The sequence below is a fragment of the Lycium barbarum genome, chromosome 11 (assembly GCF_019175385.1).
Source record: "Lycium barbarum isolate Lr01 chromosome 11, ASM1917538v2, whole genome shotgun sequence".
Classification (NCBI taxonomy): Eukaryota; Viridiplantae; Streptophyta; class Magnoliopsida; order Solanales; family Solanaceae; genus Lycium; species Lycium barbarum.
The window spans coordinates 120,266,887-120,286,532 of NC_083347.1; the positions used below are offsets into that span (position 1 = coordinate 120,266,887).

Below are 19,646 nucleotides of genomic sequence, written 5' to 3' on the forward strand. Positions count from 1 at the left end.
TTGTGTTGCGGTTTCTAGGATTTAATTGTACTTTTCTAGTGTTTTTTATCAATGTTAAATCTAATAGATAGAGTTTATTAAATATTTGACTGAGAACAAAATTAAAGAAATAAAATTGCTCAAAAAATACTTTAGAGACTATTTTTGCAAACATGAGGGACATTTTTGTCATTTTATCCAAACTATAAATAAGCCCTAGCCTCTGGAAACCCCTCAACAATGGCATTCACACTTACTCCCTCTCCACCAAATTCTCTCTCTACCAGCACAAATTCCCTAACCATAAAATGTCCATTTTTCTTCCCGAAATTACCCTTCACAACTTACAAATCCCCTCGCCGCCGTTCCATTTCCGGCTCGGCGCAGCAGAAGCCAATTTCACTAACGTCAGAGGAGAACATTCTAGAAGAAGTAGCTAATTTTACCGGCGCCGAGAAATCTATCCCTTGTGTAAGAACTTATGAGAATGATTTGGCTCGACTTTCGTTGACTGGCGCGGTTGATTTCCAGCAAGCACTTACGGCTGCTGCAGCCGACGGTGGTGCAGCCGCTGGACAACATATTTCCTCAGGCATATCGGCTATGGTTGTTGAAACGTTGTTTCCTGGGAATTCTAATGAGCACAGTACTATTTCTACTAGACTGGTGAGTTTATAATTAGATTTGTTTTTTTATCACTGTTATGTCGTGGCCAGCTTGTGCTCACCTCGATTACACGTGACAGGTAACTCTATGCACTAATGTTCTAGATAGACGACAAGTAATCACTTACTCCCCCGTCCTAGCCAATTTTTTTTGTCCCATAAAATATAAATTGACTGGTTCTTTCCAATTCTACCCTTAGACAATAAAGTACTCCCTCCAGATCATCGAAAAAGTGTCCACTTAGCCATTTGCATTACCTTTAAGAAAAAACTATAAATTGACTGGTTCTTTCCAATTCTACCCTTAGACAATAAAGTACTCCCTCCAGATCATCGAAAAAGTGTCCACTTAGCCATTTGCATTACCTTTAAGAAAAAACTATAAATTGACTGGTTCTTTCCAATTCTACCCTTAGACAATAAAGTACTCCCTCCAGATCATCGAAAAAGTGTCCACTTAGCCATTTGCATACCCCTTAAGAAAATACTATAAATTGACTGGTTCTTTCCAATTCTACCCTTAGATAATAAAGGACTCCCTCCAGATCGAAAAAGAGTCCACTTAGCCATTTGCATACCCCTTAAGAAAATACTATAAATTGACTGGTTCTTTCCAATTCTACCCTTAGACAATAAAATACTCCCTCCAGATCGAAAAAGAGTCCACTTGGCCATTTGCATACCCCGTAAGAAAATACTATAAATTGACTGGTTCTTTCCAATTCTACCCTTAGATAATAAAGTACTCCCTCCAGATCGAAAAAGAGTCCACTTGGCCATTTGGATAGCCCTTAAGAAAATACTATAAATTGACTGGTTCTTTCCAATTCTACCCTTAGACAATAAAATACTCCCTCCAGATTAAAAAAGAGTCCACTTAGCCGTTTGCATACCCCTTAAGAAAATACTAACTCCTAGACAAAAATAGGTAATTTGACTAAACTACCCCTAATTAAATAGGCATAGGGATTTGATCATATAACACTTAATAGGGGCAAGTATGAAAAAACAAGGTTAATCTTTTCTTAATTTGCTAAGTGGATTCCTTTTTTTGATCCGGAGGGAGTAACATCTGAATGATGGTTGAAAAAAGCCACATAGTAACTTGGTATTGTTAGATTCTCAATGTCAAAAGGTTTACTTCTTGTGCATGTTCTAATCAAAAGGTAAAAGTAATTTATTTTTATTATATAGGGATAATTTGGTAAACTTCACATTGCATTACTGGTTTCTTAATATGCGTGTTTTTGGATAAGGTGACACTTATTATGGGACGGAGGGAGTAGCATTTTTGCATTCACAGGAAATTGAACCTGAGATCTCATGATTCTCAATCAATTTCATTGACTAGTAGTCCAGACCTTTTTGGTGCTCTATTTGAATAATTAGACTTCACTTGTGGGATGAAGTGGAAACAACCTCTTGCAGAAATGCAATGTAAGGCTATGTACAAAAAACCCTTGTGGGTCTGGCCCTTTTCGGGACCTGCGCATAGCAGGAGCTTAGGGCACCGGGTTGTTTTTTTTTTTAATTTTTTTTTTTTTAAATACCTTGTGTATATGCATAATTAACTTCATTTGTTTAATCTACTTGCAATTTAAGTTTTATTCTGTTTATCCGCCTGTATGCCTGCTATGGTTGTTGAAACATTTCCTGGGCCTTCTGATGAGCATAGTTACTAGACTGGTAAGCTAATGTTGAGATACTAATATAATTGTGCTGATATTTTGAATATTTAGAGAATTTAAGCTGAAACGAAAAATACTACTTCCTCTGTTCTAATTTATGTGATAATAGTTTGACTGGACATGGAGTTTAAAAAAAGAAAGGAATATTTTTGAAACTTGTGGTCTGAAACAAATCATAGATATTTTTGTTACTACAAATCATTTTATTAAGGGTAAAAGAGAACTTTCCTTTTTGGGACAGACTGAAAAGGAAATTGTACCGCATAAATTGGGACACAGGGCTTACTTCCTCCGTTCCAATTTGTATGTCATACTTCACTATTTAGTCTGTCTCAATAAGAATGTCACCTTTCTATAATTAGAAATAATTCAACTTAAAACTTCCGCTTTTAACTATTGACGTGATTTACAGTCAGAGAAATTTCTAAGGTTTGTTGTAGACCACAATTATCAAAAGTCTTTCTTTTTAAACTTTGTATCTAGTCGAACGGTGCCACATGAATTGGAACAGAGGGAATAGATGGTTTCTTCAATCTTCATCAAAACAAATAGATGGTTTCTTCAATCTGTCCAAGCCTTAGTGGATAGAGTTATTTCGTATCTCGTGGAATTAGTCTAGCTGCGCGCAAACTGGCCTGACACAAAAGTTATAAAAGAAATAGACTTTACCTGTGCGTATGTAAATGTAACTTCATTTGCTTAATCGACCAGCAGAGTAAGTTTATTCTGTTTATCCTATATCATTTAGCAAGGTCTAGTCTTGAGACAATGGTAAGATTGCTATTTCCGGGACGCACCAGTCGAGGTGTGGAAATTCTGTTTTATATCACTCGATGACTTGATTGGGACATTCTTGTTTTAACACGTGAAGATGGTGATGAATCGTTCTCATATATTGCGAGAATCTTTTATGACATTTATAAAGAGAGTGATTTATCCAACCTGGAATAACAACCAAAATAACTTCTTTTCTTTAGAGTGAAAAACAGTATATTCAGTTGAATCTGGATACTCTAAAATTCAAATTGATATCCCAGAGAAGGGACGAGCGCCTACATAACATAGCCAAATCCGTAACTAATGCAGCTTCAAGTTAATCAGTAACTACGACTTCAAGTTTGGTTATGGTAATGATGGAAACAGCCATTTTGTGGAAATGCACAATATATGCCCACTGTTCCACTCACCTTCATCTTTTAGCTCCCTGTCAAACTTACGTTTTTCCACCAGACGTAGAATGTGGAACATAAGAGACTATTGACATATTGGTTTTGTCAATCTTTAGTCACCTAATTTGAGAATGACGATTCATGGAATTTTGAAAAGAGAGTATGTAGCTCAGATATATATCATAGATCTCTCATTATAGGACAGTACCATCTCAGTTTTTTAAGTCACTTATTTGTATGTTTTTTCTAATAACCGGGAAATTTCTAAAGGCCAGCTGGTGCATGGTTCGAAACGCGGTGTATATTGGGCTCACACCCTCCTCCGCTAAAAATACCAGACTTTTGTTTGTGACATGGTTCGAAATCATGACGTGCGCATAATCCACATCTCGTGCTGCTCTTTTCCCAGTAGACCAAAGCCCTCTGCCTGTATTTGCTGTTTCTTATATAGCTCGTAGAATAATCTAGCTGCTGTTATCAAAGGTGAAACATTTACAGCACAACCAATGATCCTTTTCCTTCAATTTATAAAATTTTCTCGTAGTATTGGAAGTAGGGTTTATTGTTTGAATCCTTTATTTTAAAGAAAAAGTTGATGCTTGAGTAAAAAATAATAGTAGATCATATCCAATGAAATAAAAAAATAGGAAAAGAATAATTGGATTTCATGTATAGTAGTGGTCTTTGGATGGATTGTAATTATTCAATCTCGTTTCTTCTTAAAAGTATTTGTACTTTTATTATAGCAGTTGATTGGCATTTTTCTCACAGGTCGTTATGTCTGTTTAGTTTTAAGCTGTTGCTTCTAGCTTGAAGCCTTGTCCTTGAAGTTAATAACTTTGTAGCTGATTTTTATTTTCCTTGAAGTTTAACGCCTATTCTCTGAGACATTGGTAGACTCCTTCCTTACTTTTATTTTGTTGCTGCTCTGTTTATTAGAATAATGTTATCATGAAATATGGTTATAGTGTATCTAAACCTTGACATTCTGGCAGTTCTTACCAGCAAGAAAAGTTATGGAGAAAGCCCAAAAGCTTAAAAGTACCCTAACTAAAGAGATGCTTTCTGGCATGACTTCTACAAATATACTTGCCATGACATTTAGACAAGTGACCCTGCAACATCTTTGGAACTTTGAACTAGTGGTTTTTATACCAGGAGCAGAAAGAGATATGGATGATCTTGAAACACCGAGAGAGGTGGGGAACTCTTTATTATTTAATGTGTTACCTTTCCCACTCCCTCCCTGTCTATGTTTTCTATATTTTTATCCTCTCTTCCCATTCATTATGCTCTTTTGTAATACCAGATTTATAATGTCTGCCTTGCAGGTGCTAGGCGATACTGATAGGTTGAGTTCTGTTATTCTTTTCCTATCAGCAGGTACCTCCGTCTTTTGCCATCACCTCATCAGATGAACGAGTCATTTCTGTTATTGCAGAAGTTATTTGTCTTTCTGCTCTCGAAAGCACTAAAAGACATTTGTTTAGTGAGACTCCTGGAGGAGCAACAAAGAAGTTCTTCCCCTGGTTTCACAAGCATAAAAGCGTTGTCTCAAAAGATTCCTCTGTTACTGTATACAACTTACTGGAATATGAGATAGTGGCAAATGCCAATATTTTGCTCCAGAAATTTTCTTTAGAAAGGGCGAATTACAGACCAAGGGAGGGAAGATGGATAAGCAATTGGTTAAGTTCTACTGCATACTCCAAATTGGATCAAATTGGAGGCCCTGAATTTATTTCTTGGCTGAGTGAGTATGTACCTGCTTACAAATTGGAGATTGATGCTGAGAAACTTGGCAATGTGAAATTTGAAGGGTGGAAGAAATCAGCAACAAGTACATGGGAGGTTCTTCTGACTCACTCACAAATGGTAAATCCATGGTCTATGCATCGCTGTTTCTTGCATCACATTTACGGTTAATGGAACGTATATTATACAGCAGATACTTCATCAAAAAGTATCATACAGAGATAACTTATAGCTCATTTGCCTTTAGGCATCTGTTAGTCATGAGTTGCTCAAATAGACATTACTTATCACTGGTGTTGTTTTTGTTTTCGTATTTGTGGACAATTATCAAGAGATCCATTTGTTTCACTGTCTTGTGCAATGTGCATTCCTTTGTTAATTTGATTAATTCACAAAGGAAAAAGAACCTAGTCACCCTCACCCTATGGGGTAAGGTAATGCATTGGCGGTGAATTTTCTTTCCGTCTATGGCTACGCAATAAAAGGTTGAAAAGTTGATTGCCTTAATCTTCGGAAGATTTACCACTAGGAATGCACATATGAAGAAAACGTTTAAAACATTTCTGCTGGTGCCGAATCTTGAATGGTCGGTTTTGCTGAGGCAATTTCTTGTATGTTGTTGGCCTATAGACTGGTCTTGCTATGTAATTTAAGCTGTTAGGGACATTATAGAATGTTACAATGCCTACTAAGCAGTAATTTAATGTGTGTTCGTGGATTATTTTGACAAACTTGTAGATGCTGAAGATATGGCCACTTTAGTCTTCTAGCTCCTCGGTTTTGGTCTTTCATACATGTTTTTATCCCCAAAGCATAAGGTTCAAAAATTTGCAACCTTGACTTCTCACAGTGCGACGTAAATTAGGTCATCCATGTTATTTTAGTTGATGAGCCTTCCTAGTAGGTGTGTATTTAGTAGTACAAGAAACTGGAGGGTTTGAAGCCAATAGACTATGAACATCTCTGTCATCAAGGGATTATATTTTCCAAGATGTTTCCAGATGCATTTCCTTTCCGGGGTCTGCTTATAAAACTCAGATTAAGGTTTGATGTGATCTACTGGAAGAATTTTCATGCAAAGTCCATGCTTGATGGGCATTATATTATTTCTATTAATTTGTTGATCTTGTTTTACTTTTTCAGGTTGGTCTAGGTGACATTCTAGATATGTATTATGAAGATGTCTATACACTTCCCTACAAGCAATTGTCATCAGGTGTTGTTGCAAAATCTTTCAACTCGCCCTCCAGCAAGGTATGGCATATACAAGGTCTTTACATGCCCGCTTTATTTGTTATTGTCCGTCCAGTGATAATTTCTTCTGTAACCAGTCTTCTTTTTAAGCTATTTAATTTATAAAAGAATACAGTTTTAATGGAGCGCACTCATTAGTTAGCTAGTTGAAGTATTTGAAATCCCTTTAGGAAGTGTGTGTGTATGGGGTTTTTTTTTTTTTTTTGGGGGGGGGGGGGGGGGGGGGAGGGAGGTCCTGAGGGGAAGTTTGTGTTTGACTGACACATGAGGCCCTGTGGCTAGCTGGTGTCTTCTTTGATCTTGCCATCCTTCACATTCATGCATTCTCTATCTGTTGGGAGTATGGGATATGAATATAAGTTTTCTTCTATGTAAAAGTGATCGCTTTAAGTACAACAGATGTCTTGTTTAATCAAATGGACAATAATATTTTCTCATTGTGGATTCTAGAGAAGCATTTCTATGTCAAAGGCAATCTCCATGGTCCTTGCAAGTGGAATTTTTCTTGTTGCTATAAGAATTCTTGTTCAACGTTATCTCCCCAGTAAAAAGCACCATCATCCGGATATTTATCCAGTCAACTCATCTGACATGATCTCTAGTCAGCATCAGTCCATGAAATCTAACAAGGTATGGATGTTATTAGTTCATCTAGTGTTGTCTCTTCCAAGTTCATTTGTTGACTGTACTCTGCTTGCTTTTGGCTGCTTCATATGAGGGTAGAGAAGTATCTTGTGTTAATTCTCCTTTGAAATGTTTCCACCATCTCCAAATTTCTGAGGATTGTTCAGCTTTGAACAGTTACTTCTTCAAAGTACTTCACCTCATATGTGTTTAAAATGCTTGGATTATTTATTGTATCATTCAAGAATTAATTAATTGGTGTTTCTTAAGAAAGAAGATGAAACTAGTTCAATTAAGTTTCTATATTCACATTTGTTTGTGCGCCGTTTTACTAAAACGGTTAAACGGTATAATGGATGACACATGCTTTGCGTTATTGGCCACATCAATTGTTTTTGACACTTTTTTTGTTGATTATCACTTCATCCAAGCTATTCTGTCTCTTTTTAATAGTAGGTAATTATTGTTCAATCGTTACAGTGCCAAGTGCTCTTTGTTTCTGTAGTTGGAAGATTACTGTGCCTCTGTCGTTAGGAGAATCAAGGAATTTTACTGTTGGCCTGGAGACATAGTGATGGGTTCTGGCAGCTCTGCATGGATTGGGGAGCTTCCGATATATCTGAAGTATGAGATGGGTTCCAAACATTCAGATCTTAATTCCAGCTCCACGCCATCAGAGGGAATTGAAGATGAGATGAAAGCAGCTGCACAAGATATTGCCAGTTATCAGGTCTCTTTTTAGGAGGCAGTTTCTGGGTTTATTTTCTCGTTTTTGTCATTGTGAACTTAGAAACACTGCATTAATTATGATAAGCAATTGTCATATTACTTGCTAGTCATGATGAGAATCAAGGACACGGAAAGGCTTTGGTCTTTTGCGAACATTTAACCATATATATTCCATTGGGTATAAGTGAGGAATATAAGAGGTAACCACAGCGTTTTATAGACATGCACAATTAAACAAGCTAGCTATCAAAGCTTGAATACTCGATCTAGCCACGCAATATAATCCTGTTCACAACTATAGGACCCCCTTGATAAATGATTCAAAATGAAATGAGCTAATTGGAGTGAGATTTGTCTCTCTGTGAGATCTCTGAATTATAAAATTTAAGCGCTGAAGAACCTATTGTCATTGCTACACAGTTTTTCCTCAGCTCCTAACGCTTTCTTCTTTCGAAGCTGGATTTCAACTCTTGCTGTTTGTGTTTAGGTTACTTCAGACCACTTCTAGATCATGTGTATTTCTTTTCCAGCCACTTCTAAAATGTTCTTTCATGTCAATACTAGTTTTGCTCATGCTTAGTTTCTATGGTTGGGTGTTCCAAGTTTATAGTTGCTAGTTAAACATGGTTATAGATTTGCCATGAACGTTTTCAATTGAATAGTTCATATCTTCCTGGAAGTTGTTGATTTAGATGTGTTTGTCATAGTTGATGTGCTTATATATGTATGCCAATCAGGTTGTTATATCTACGGATGGTAAAATTGTTGGCTTCCAGCCTACAAGTCGAGTTGCTGTAAATCAATGGGCAGCAAACCCTATAGTGAAAGAGCTCTATGGAGGGAAAAAACTCTCTCCAGGTATACAAACATTCATACTAGCTGTTTCTTTATTTGATTGTCGAATCCTATGAATATGTCAGTTACTTAGCTAGGACGGTTCTTGAATGTAGGCTTGATAGAACGAGGTCTCAAGATAAGCCGCCCCAGTGATGTTGTTGTACTGGAATTATTGATGTCAGCAAATCCCCAAAGTTCTTTCGCTTTGATAAGGCCAGTTACTGAAAGTTGAACATCTTTGCACCTCCACATTCAATATTTGTAAATCTAGTTACAGTGCTGGGCAAGACTTTTTCCAGGTACAAGGAAAATTACAATATCTTTTGTTTTCTTCTACATTGGTTTCCTCCTTAATGATCTTTCATAAGAGTTTGGTTGGCATCACCGGAGCATAGTGTGGTTGAAGAACAAGGTTGTCTTGCATTAATGCAGAAGCGTGTTTGATGAGTCACAATGTGTATAGCCAACTTTTGTACAGAAAAAGACATAACAGAAGACTTGCTCACAAACTATACTTTTGTCTATTAATTGCATGAACAAGCAAGGAAAGCAGAAAACCATTGGGTGGAAGGAGGTAAAACACCTGATCCATCCCAAATCTATGTTGCTCAGACTCTTCACAAACGCCGAAGGGTGTCAGATCCTTCAAAAGTAGTGCATTTTTGGAGAGTCCGAGCGACATAGTCCCTAACTATGTAAAATCGAAGGCCCTCCACCCTTCCCCCCACTAAAGGAAGGCCAACATTTACATGTATAAAAATTTTTGTTCGGGCAAGAACTGCTTCCTCCTCTAAGAGGGTGATCTTTTTGGTTTTGACTGAAAATAATTGTGCGTTTCTTGAAGTAAAGATGTTATGGAAAAATTTCACCGTGAAGCCAGACCTATAATTAAGAAGGAAGAAAAAAGATGCAAGTGAACTTACTCAGTTCCATGACTTTTACTTCATTTGTTGCATTCACTCTAAATTTAATATTCTTTAAAAAACTTGAAACATATTTGGAGACTGCGAATTGCCCTTATTTTTGGGTGGTATTTAATTTTTGCCTGCGGTCTTTAATTTTTGCCCTTCGTTAGAATTCCTTGGTTTCGGATTCGAATCCCGTTCAGTAAAAAATGAAAAAAAATTTTGCAAGGCAGAGGTTTGCATGCTTCAGGAGTTTCAAACTCTACCTTGGGTAAAACTCTGCCTTAAGGCAAGGCAAAATTTTGTCTTGCGAATTTAAACCTCAGTCTTATGAAATTCTTTTTTTTTTATTGAGCTTGGGTTTGAATCCAGAACTTCGGGGTATTAGACGAAGGATAAAAATTAAGGACCATCAATTTGAGGGACAAAAATTAAAGACCACCCCAAAGAAGTGAAATCCGCATTATTTCTACTAGTGTTTGTTTATCAAATTGGCTCATTATTTCAACTTCAAACTTGAAGTTTGAAAAAGAGGTAGTAGGAGTATTTTAAGCTTATTCATAAATATTCAACTGTGTTTTCATGTCCAGAGGTTATTTGAACTTTTCGCATAACCCTTTTTAACTTAACTTTAAATATTAGTAGTACTTTTTTTCAAATATAAATCAATTTATGTCCAAACACCTCCTAAATGTTGATGTTACCTTTAACTGGAGATCATAAAAGTGCAAGAACATAAAAATTGCATAAAATCGAGAGCTTTTTGAAAGTAATAGTAGTACATTAATGTGTCTCAATGTGTACTTCGGAATTTTATCATCTACTCCCTTCAGTTTAAAATAGTTGATGTTTTAGTCTCTAAAAATTGATCCAAAGTTATTGATGTTTCACAAAACTAAGAAGATAATTCCAAATTCACCTTTGACATAATCCTAATTTAATGATAATAATATCAACTTAGGAAGAAAAGAATATCATAATTAATGATAGTTTAATCAAAACCCCTCTTAATTTTAGGAGTATGTGAATTCTTTAATCCAAGTGTGCAAACTAGAACATTTTTTTTTTTTGGTCCCATCCGATGTGCGGCACCTTGATTGGAGCCTGATTATTTCGGATTCACGCTGCATAGGGTTCATTTGGGAGAAGCGTTCTCTATCAAGGATTTTTTCATACACAAGGCTCGAACTCGAGACCTCTGGTTAAGGGAGGAGCAGTCCCGTCCGCTGCCTCACATCCCTTGGTGCTAAATATCAATTACTTTGAACTAGAGAGAGTATTAATTACCACGACCAATCAATTTAATTACCGCGCAATTGTTTGGTTGGCCAATACAAATATACCAAATTCATATAGGCTCGGCAGACGGCACCCAAGGGTGTGGCGTAGTAATCAATGAAGTTGGTTGAGCACCATGAGGTCTCAGGTTCAATTCCCAATAGAGACAAAACATTAGGTGATTTGTCTCCATCTGTTCTAGTCTTAGTGGACAGAGTTATCCGATACTTGTTGCTGGTGAGAGGTGATAAGTATCCCGTGAAATTAGTCGAGGTGCACGCAGGCTGGCTAGGACATCATGATTATCAAAAAAAGAAAAAAATTCATATAGGCTCGTGTATCTCAGGCGTTTGTTTGCTAGTGATTTAATCCAAAGTGGAGGTATACATGACATTTTAATTTTGATGGGTTATGACTTACCTATTGGATTAAATGAGTTAAATTAGTGTAAGTCGACAGGTCAATATGTAACTCAAACATACGAATTAAATATAGAGATCGACAAGTATGTAAATTTCAAAGTAAGCTAATAGTTTTAGAAAGATTCATTAACTTTCACACTTTTTCTTCCACAAATCAAGATTAAAAAAAAAAATAACAAAAAAAAAATAAGGAGGGAAGGTTGGTTCAAGTTGAGTGGGTTAAGTTATTACTCCCTTCGTTCACTTTTACTTGTTACTTTGGACTTTTCACGCTGTTTCAGAAATAATAAATGAAGTGTATAATTTATCAATGTGCCCATATTAATTAGTGCATATTTTTATTGGATTTGAAAAATGATTTGGAGTGAGTAATTAATACTGTGGGTAAAACAGGAAAAATAAAATTATTTTCTCTTGATATGCTAAAAGTGACAAGTAAAAGTAAAAATTTATTTTTAAAATACTGAATAAATAAAAGTGAACGGAGGAAGTATTTGTTCAATAGATCTATCTTAATCTTAACCAAATCAATATTTGGGGAATTTGGGTCATGACACGTTTATTGATTTGACCCGTTTTGACTCTTTAAATTTGATTCAGTTATTTTAAATTAATGGAGGTAGAAATCTGAATCATTCATGTATCATCAGATTAAAGATCATATCATCAGATTAAAGATCATTTCTCCATTTTTCTTTCGAGACCATCTAACCATTTCTTTTTATTCCGGCACCTATTTGCTTTTTTCAATAAGTACTTATTTGAAAAAAAGTGAGGTGTTTGATCAAGCTTTTAGGAGAAAATAAGTGCTTTTAGGAAGTAGCAGAGCAGAAGTAATTTTTCAGAAGCTAAAAAAAAAGCTTTTGCCCAAAAGCACTTTTTTGAAAAAGTACTTTTGAGAAAAATACAACTAGAAACATTTTTTAAAAACTTGGTCAAACACTAATTGTTGTTCAAAAGTGTTTTTTTAATTAATTGGTCAAGCATAAACTGTCTTTCGCTAAAAGTGCTTTTTTGAAAAGTACTTTTAAAAAAAAGTATTTTTTAAAATAAGCTGATTTTAGAAGCTTGACCAAACAGACTATAAATCATATAGACCTTGCACAGAGTCTTTAAATCATTAAAATATCTAATTAATGACTTTTGTTAAAATATTTTACCATTGTCCTATTTTATTTATTATAAGTGCTCGCTCTCACCCTCAACCACTATTCCCTCTGTTCTCAAGTTATTTATCCTATTTATTAAAAATAGTTGTCTCAAATTATTTATCGTTTTAGAAGTTCAACACACAATTAGTTATTTTTTTCCCCATTTTACCCTTAGAAAGTTTTGTCATAAATGAGAGATGACACATAAATAAACATTTAATGGAGAAAGATTATAAATTAGATATAAATAACGATAAAGTTAGTCAAATACCCTTCCAAATTAATACTCCTTAAGGGACGCGTAAAATAAAAGAAAACTACAAATAATTTGAGAAGGGGGAGTACCATAATTTTCCATGACCGTACAACCACAACCACTACCAATCACCTCTATAACTACATTTTACCACCAGTGGCGGAGCCAGGATTTATGCCAAGGGGGTTCAAAAATATAAAGAAGCCATAAATGAAGAAGCTAAGGGAGTTCAACGTCTACTATATATACATAAAAAATAATTTTCACCTTATATATACAGTGCAATTTTTCGCCGAAGGAGGTTCGGAACCCCCTGGGCTCTTACTAGGTCCGCCACTGTTTACCACATGATTGCCACCTTAAACCATCAATTTTAATGAACTAATTATCTCCATAATCAGCCATAATTGATAACCACCTCCACCTTTATCATCAACCTTCACGATACAAGTACAACCATCCCTCTTAATCACCTTCATCATTAATTACAACTATCAATCACTTTTCCATCGACTTCTGCAAAACCACCAACTATGCCAATCATTAGTAATTACTGTCAGTCCCTATTTTACATCGATTACGGTAAAAACTTACTCATACCGATTATTTATATTAAATCAATAAATATATGAAATATGTTTAAATATTTATAACTATCACTTAACTATAATTAATTGTTGTATATGTTCACTTCATTAAATCACTTAACCATAATAAATTACATTAATTTAATGTAAATATCCAGTGTGATTACGTATTTCAGGCCCCTCACCAACAGTGATCATCACTGGCCAACACCATACCTCACTGACCACCAATACTACCAATTATTATTGCGGGTAAATTTTTAAAGTGTGATTTATCAAAAAAACAATATATACAAATATTTTATAATATTTTTGTGAATATATATTTATTATTGATTTTTTTTTTGAATTCTATAATTGATAGTTTTAAAAATAAAGATAAATTGTAAATATTTATATTTTGAGAATATAAATTATTTTACTTATCATATATTTAGAAAATAAGATATCTTAACAATCAAATGCACATCAAATTCGTACGTCTTAATCTTAACAATAACTAACAAGACTTAAGAAATTCGTAGAAAATATGGACCTAAAGTAAAATAAGTGATGCAAGGTAAAATTATAACTACTATACTGCAACTTTAATATTTATTAATTTATTTTCAAGAACAAATACTACAAAGTTTATAAAATAAAACATTTCTATAAAACTTAGGTAATTTACAGGGGCAAGTCGAGGTTGAGGCTAGTAAAGCCTTTTCTTATGCCCCCAAAATTTTTAGGCCTCCAATTTAATACTGGAGTTTATAATTTTATTTTCGGAAAAGGGCCAAAATTATCCCTGAACTTTGGGAAATAGTTCATCAATACCTTTCGTTATACTTTAGGGCTAATTGTACCCTTACCATTATACTATGGGGTCAATTATACCCTTATGTCAACAGCTGCCACGTGGCATCATCCCAGCCCTTCAAAATTATTTTCCCCTCAAATAATTTTTTACCCACTAAAATAACTCAATCGGACCCATTTTTTTTTCCCAGCCAAGGGGTAATGGGTTGGGTCCGTATCACTTCGGCTGGAAAAAAAAATCGGGTCGGGTTGGGTTATTTTAGTGGGTAAAAAATTATTTGAGGGGAAAATAATTTTGAAGGGCTGGGATGATGCCATGTGGCAGCTGTTAGACATAAGGGTATAATTGACCCCATAGTATAACGATAAGGGTATAATTGACCCTAAAGTATAACGAAGGGTATGAATGAACTATTTCCCAAAGTTCAGGGATAATTTTGGCCCTTTTCCGTTTTATTTTTACTTAGAGAATTTTGAAGATTATAAAATGATCATTAATTTCATAATTGTAATAGTGTGAAAGGCTCCAAGTTGTTCAAGAATAAAAAAAAAATGTACAAAATTTATATAAAAAAGAAAGAAGGGAAACTTTTTAACAAAATATTTTAGAACTTAGAATTAAACTACTCAGATATTCATATTAATGAATAAATTTTTTACAACAACATCCAGGTTAATGTATTGCAAACACATGGCTAATATCTTAGTAATTGAATTAGCTTATTATTATTATAAATATTATTACTATGTAAAGTTCAAGACTTTATATCTTCTAAAAATACTACATTAAAACAACAAGTATAAATTTTTTTAAAAGGGTACACATGGGGGAGAAGGTGAATTATCTCGAGAAACAATAGGGAGAAGGTCGATGGGGGAGCGGAAACTCTAAACCCCAAAACCCCTATGAATCACAAATGTAACCTAAGAAAAAGATAATAGCCAATTCTCTAGAACAAGAAGCAGCCCCTTGTTCATTTTGAACCTGTAAAGTAAGAAGATATAAGTTAAAGAGACACCCCAAAACCCCCTTAAGTGAAATTCGTTAAAGAAAATGAAACGTAGCTCTACCCTAAACCCACCTGTAAAGTAAGAAGATAATTAAGTTAAACAGACACCCCAAAACCCCCCTAAGTGAAATTCATTAAAGAAATGCAACGTAGCTCTACCCAAAACCCATACTGGGATCTTGGGATCTTCCCAAAGATCTCCATACTGTAATGAAATTCATTCATCAAACCACCTTACCCCAAAGTAAGGTGGTTGAATTGTGGAAACACAATCTGATAGTTCGATGACATATTTGAGTCTTTTTCCTGATACAAGGATTTAAAAAAAAAAAATGCTTGAGACAGAAAATTCACAAAAGCTTAACAAGCAGCAGTTGACTATGTTATAATGCACTTCAAAAAATATAGCCTATTAGGGCCCGTTTGGCAGAATTTTTGAGAGGTGGATTCTTGAAGTTCGTCAACATGGTTTTTTAACAAGTTTACTTCATCACATTAAGAATTAAGCAACAATTCCGACTCCACTAATTGCTTAGTGAAGTCGGAAGTAGCATATACAGATGACATTCAACTGTTTCTTGAAGTTCTTTTGTCCTTCTTTTTTTGTTTTTTTCTTTCTTTCAATTCAATTCAATTCAATTGTGGGAATGAACTTATAATTACCGTTAGATACTATATATAGTACTAGCAAAACTGCGCGGTCATATGAGAAAGTTAAAATGTTTCTATTAATTGTTCTTTAATAAACTACATTTTGCATGAACTATTATAATTGATAAATGACCTTTTACAATTGGTAAAATAAACTGACAATGAATATTTTTACACTTTCGTTGTTTCTAATATATCTCCTTACGACATTAAGCTTTAGGCCAAAAAAAAAAAATTGAATGATTAAGATTAAGACCTTCATTAATTACAAACAAATGAAGTTTTAGTACCAAAACAAAATCGACGAATGATTCCGCAATTACAATATTTATATTGGGAAAATTGAAAAAAAAAACTTTTGAAAGAATTTCATAATAGTCTATAAGTTAAATTATGATCTTTAAAAAATTGGAAGTGAAATGCAAAACTTCAAATTCAGGACCTCTAGCTTCATCTAAATACAACAATCCTCCATAAGTATTTATCAAGCAAATAACATCATTTAACCCTTCAAAATTGAAGCTTTGTAGATACACTCTTTTATCATAGAGAAAAATTCTATGAAATATAGTATAGCATACATGTTATGCTGTTCAAATTTTTTAAGAAATGAAAACACTTGTTAGTAGCTACGAAAAAAAAATTCAACACATATATAGTGTTTCCTTTACTAATGAAAGCTTTGAGGTATTCTGTCTCAATGATCATTTCCTTCTCTCGAGCCATTTCAGTTTTGCTGCCTTGTTTGGTTCAAAATTCAATAACAATCATAATTTCCATGTTTTCACCATAGTAACTATCCACAGGAAGAGGAGCACCATCCACAACATTGCCGCTCCCAAGAATCTGGTGCAAGTGAAGGAACATATATATTACCATAAATTAGACCATAAAATAACGTTGATCCTATATTGATTGGACACAATTTTGGCATTGTTCTTTCCATTGTATCATGAGCTACACGACATTGATGTTTCATAACAACATATACTTCAATCTCCTCATACTATAATTTCCTTTGGAACTAACAATACATCCAACTCGAAATTTCAAGAGAAAAGAAAGATGTCATGTTCGAATGATCATAAATCTTTATAACATTGCTTCATTCAAAATACATTCATACTATTCAAAAGAAGGGTGTACCACTTTTTTCCCAAATTTATATTTTCTCAGTAGTTATTAAACTCGGGAAACAAATTTATGTTAACATTTGAAAGAGAAACCACTATAATTTATACTCTCATAGTAGGCATACTTCTTAATCTGAAACTTTCATGGAAATTCACAATTTAGTGGTCCATTGGCGAGCTTGAATCTTCGAGTAACTTAATCAATTCTTAGGAAGCAGAAAGATTAACTCCAATTAGGTTGAGGCAAATTAATTATGGAAAACATTAGTAATCTCAAAATGATATTTCCAGAGAATGTTACCTAAGGTATTTTCCTTATGTTTCTGTTAGTGCGCTACTTCGTTAATAAACCATGATTATCTAAATTGTAAAGAATGACGAGATGAAGAAACACACATTAAGTAATCAATTAAATTTTAAGTTATCATAATGTATAACCACCAAACCAAATCATCAGAATCACGCATGAATTAACATTTCATGCAAACATATATTTTTACAACTGATTTTAGTCTAATTAGTATATATCGGATAGAATTGAAAATTAATGTATTCGTCACAATATATAAGGAAAACTTTTAAAGTTATTATGTAATCATGAACGAAAGAGAGAGATACGGTATCCTATCAATACCGCACAATCACATAAGAAATGTTATTCAGGATTAAAAAGAAAGCAAAGTTAAAATTTTGGAGCATTAGAAAGTCTACCTTATTTGGGATGGAGTATTACTCCTAGCTTGTTTTCCTAAAATCCCTCATAGACTTATTGAAGCAAAACTCTTGCCGCCTTTTTTCCTGTGCAAAACTCTAGCAGCTTTTTTCTCGTTAGGACTCATACCATGAGTGAGTTGTATAAGCAAAGATAAAAAGTGAGAAACGAAAAGCTTAAAGAATATCCAAGAAAGGATTAAAATTTCTCTTGCTTTACGCAAAATAAACTCTAAAACAAAGAATTAAAATCAAATAGAATACTCACAAAGTAGTCCTGAAAAGTTAAGCTATACACATTGCCGAATCCCAATAACTCCTGAATTTTTGTTTCGCCATCCATAGTTATACATTATTTAAGTACTATTCTTTTGTGCACAAAAATATTCACAACATTAAATTTTTAAAGAATAAAAAAATGAAAGAAGCTTGACAATTATTCAATTTACGTATCAAGGAAAATGAGCAAAAAGATCAATATGAAACATGCACATAAACAACTGAAAAATCAAGAAGGAATGTCGATATGAAACAAACATACCTTACAAATGAGAATAATGTGGAAGAAGAACAATAAATGTAAAGGCACAATTGCGAGCAATAAAAAATTGTGAGGAAATTAGTTAAAAAGTCATTGTAAAATGAATAGAGGTATATGACCCTCAATATACATGGACGATTCTGAAATAACACATAGGTGATATGTTATATATATATATATATATAAAACACAAAAAGAGGTAAAAAAATGTAACTATGCCATATATTAGTTGATTCTGTCATACTATAATGGTTGAGTAATTTTCTAAGAAAGTGGTTAGTTCCTGTATTTTAAGGAGGAAGATATTAGAAATATGGCCGATTTGACACTTTAATAGTACCAAATTAACCATTCTGAAATACGAAAAGACAGTAATTTAATAATGATGCATGAAATCAAACACCAACGGAACATGAAATTGTGTGCCTTTATAGATGTTTTACGGACGTAAACTTCTTCTCCTCTATTGATTTCTTTTTTGCCTTGGGTGTCAGTGGAATTGAAAACCTTAAGGTTTTAGTTTGAAACTTCACGACCGATGGGCAAGATTGTTCTATTCTGTTGATTAACCTTTCTTCCACGAAAGTTGACACTCCTCTATGATTTGATTGATTTTTTTTTTTTTTGAAGAGAACGTTAGTGACTTAATGGTGAAAAAATAATATAAGCGATTGAAATTGAAAAGAATGAATGGGAAAAAAATTCCAAAAATACCAGCCTGGGTTCTAGAAGTGTATCAGCGAAGAGAAGAAAGAGTAGGTGTTTGGGCAAACCATTGCTGGGTCCTAAACGTTGCTCTGTGCAGATGCCAACTCCAAAACCCCCTTATGTTGGCGGTGGAGTGTTGATTGATTCAAGTTTCAACCATAAGTGTGTTGAAAAATATGTTAATATCTCAAAAAGAATATTGTAGAAATTCATTCTCTTTACACCAAGTTAATGAGTCTTTAATATGTCAATTATTGTTTATCCAAATTCTAACATGTTATTGGCATTTGTGAGACAAATATTCAAAACCATAAAGAGCCTTGATTAGCCACTTCTAACGTTTTTTTTTCAACAATAACAGACCCTTGAACTAGCTTTATTATGTGATAATATTCTCATTAATCACTAGCCCTTTATTGTCTTCATTATTTAGCCTCTTTACTGTCCATTGATTTCATATAGCCGTTGGAGTATTCAACTATGCTATGAGTGGTTTTCTGATCTATATATTTAACACAAGTCCTCCTCATTTTAGATGAACAATTTGAGACAAAAGCTTCCTCATATAATATTATGTGTGCTGGGTTTTACAATATTACTTAAAAATCTTTGTTAGTTTCTGGCTTCTAGTTTTGTACTAAAAGAGCTTGTTGAATCCTGGGGAATACACTTATACCGGGTGAAATATCCTTAAGGACAGTGTCTTAATTGACATGCCTCAAGCTATGGAGAATTCTCTACAACGTTCGTGATCAAGTATTTTCCATAAGATTTCCAACAATCTTAAGGATATTT

The 19,646-nt window shown here is 34.0% G+C and overlaps 1 protein-coding gene across 2 annotated transcripts; it reads left to right on the forward strand.

Annotated features, from left to right (window-relative positions):
* The first annotated feature begins 204 nt into the window (after nt 1-204).
* LOC132617326 (uncharacterized) lies at nt 205-9,190 on the forward strand. 2 transcript variants are annotated; one of them, XM_060332306.1, is made up of 8 exons: nt 205-645; nt 4,497-4,700; nt 4,882-5,376; nt 6,400-6,510; nt 6,961-7,140; nt 7,640-7,864; nt 8,601-8,721; nt 8,814-9,190. In XM_060332306.1, the coding sequence occupies exons 1-8, from the start codon at nt 220-222 to the stop codon at nt 8,930-8,932; spliced, it is 1,881 nt and encodes a 626-aa protein (XP_060188289.1). In that variant the 5' UTR covers nt 205-219; the 3' UTR covers nt 8,933-9,190. The 2 variants fall into 2 exon arrangements, with proteins under 2 accessions (XP_060188289.1, XP_060188290.1); XM_060332307.1 differs by having other exon boundaries at nt 4,885-5,376.
* Nucleotides 9,191-19,646: the final 10,456 nt, after the last annotated feature.

What these genes read in the sequence shown, in the direction of transcription:
- LOC132617326 (XM_060332306.1), top strand. Translation starts at nt 220, where the DNA reads ATGGCATTCACACTTACTCCCTCTCCACCAAATTCTCTCTCTACCAGC. An exon ending in ATCTTGAAACACCGAGAGAG is followed by an intron (nt 4,701 to 4,881) that starts GTGGGGAACTCT and finishes TTTTCCTATCAG; the next exon opens with CAGGTACCTCCGTCTTTTGC. An exon ending in AAGATATTGCCAGTTATCAG is followed by an intron (nt 7,865 to 8,600) that starts GTCTCTTTTTAG and finishes TATGCCAATCAG; the next exon opens with GTTGTTATATCTACGGATGG.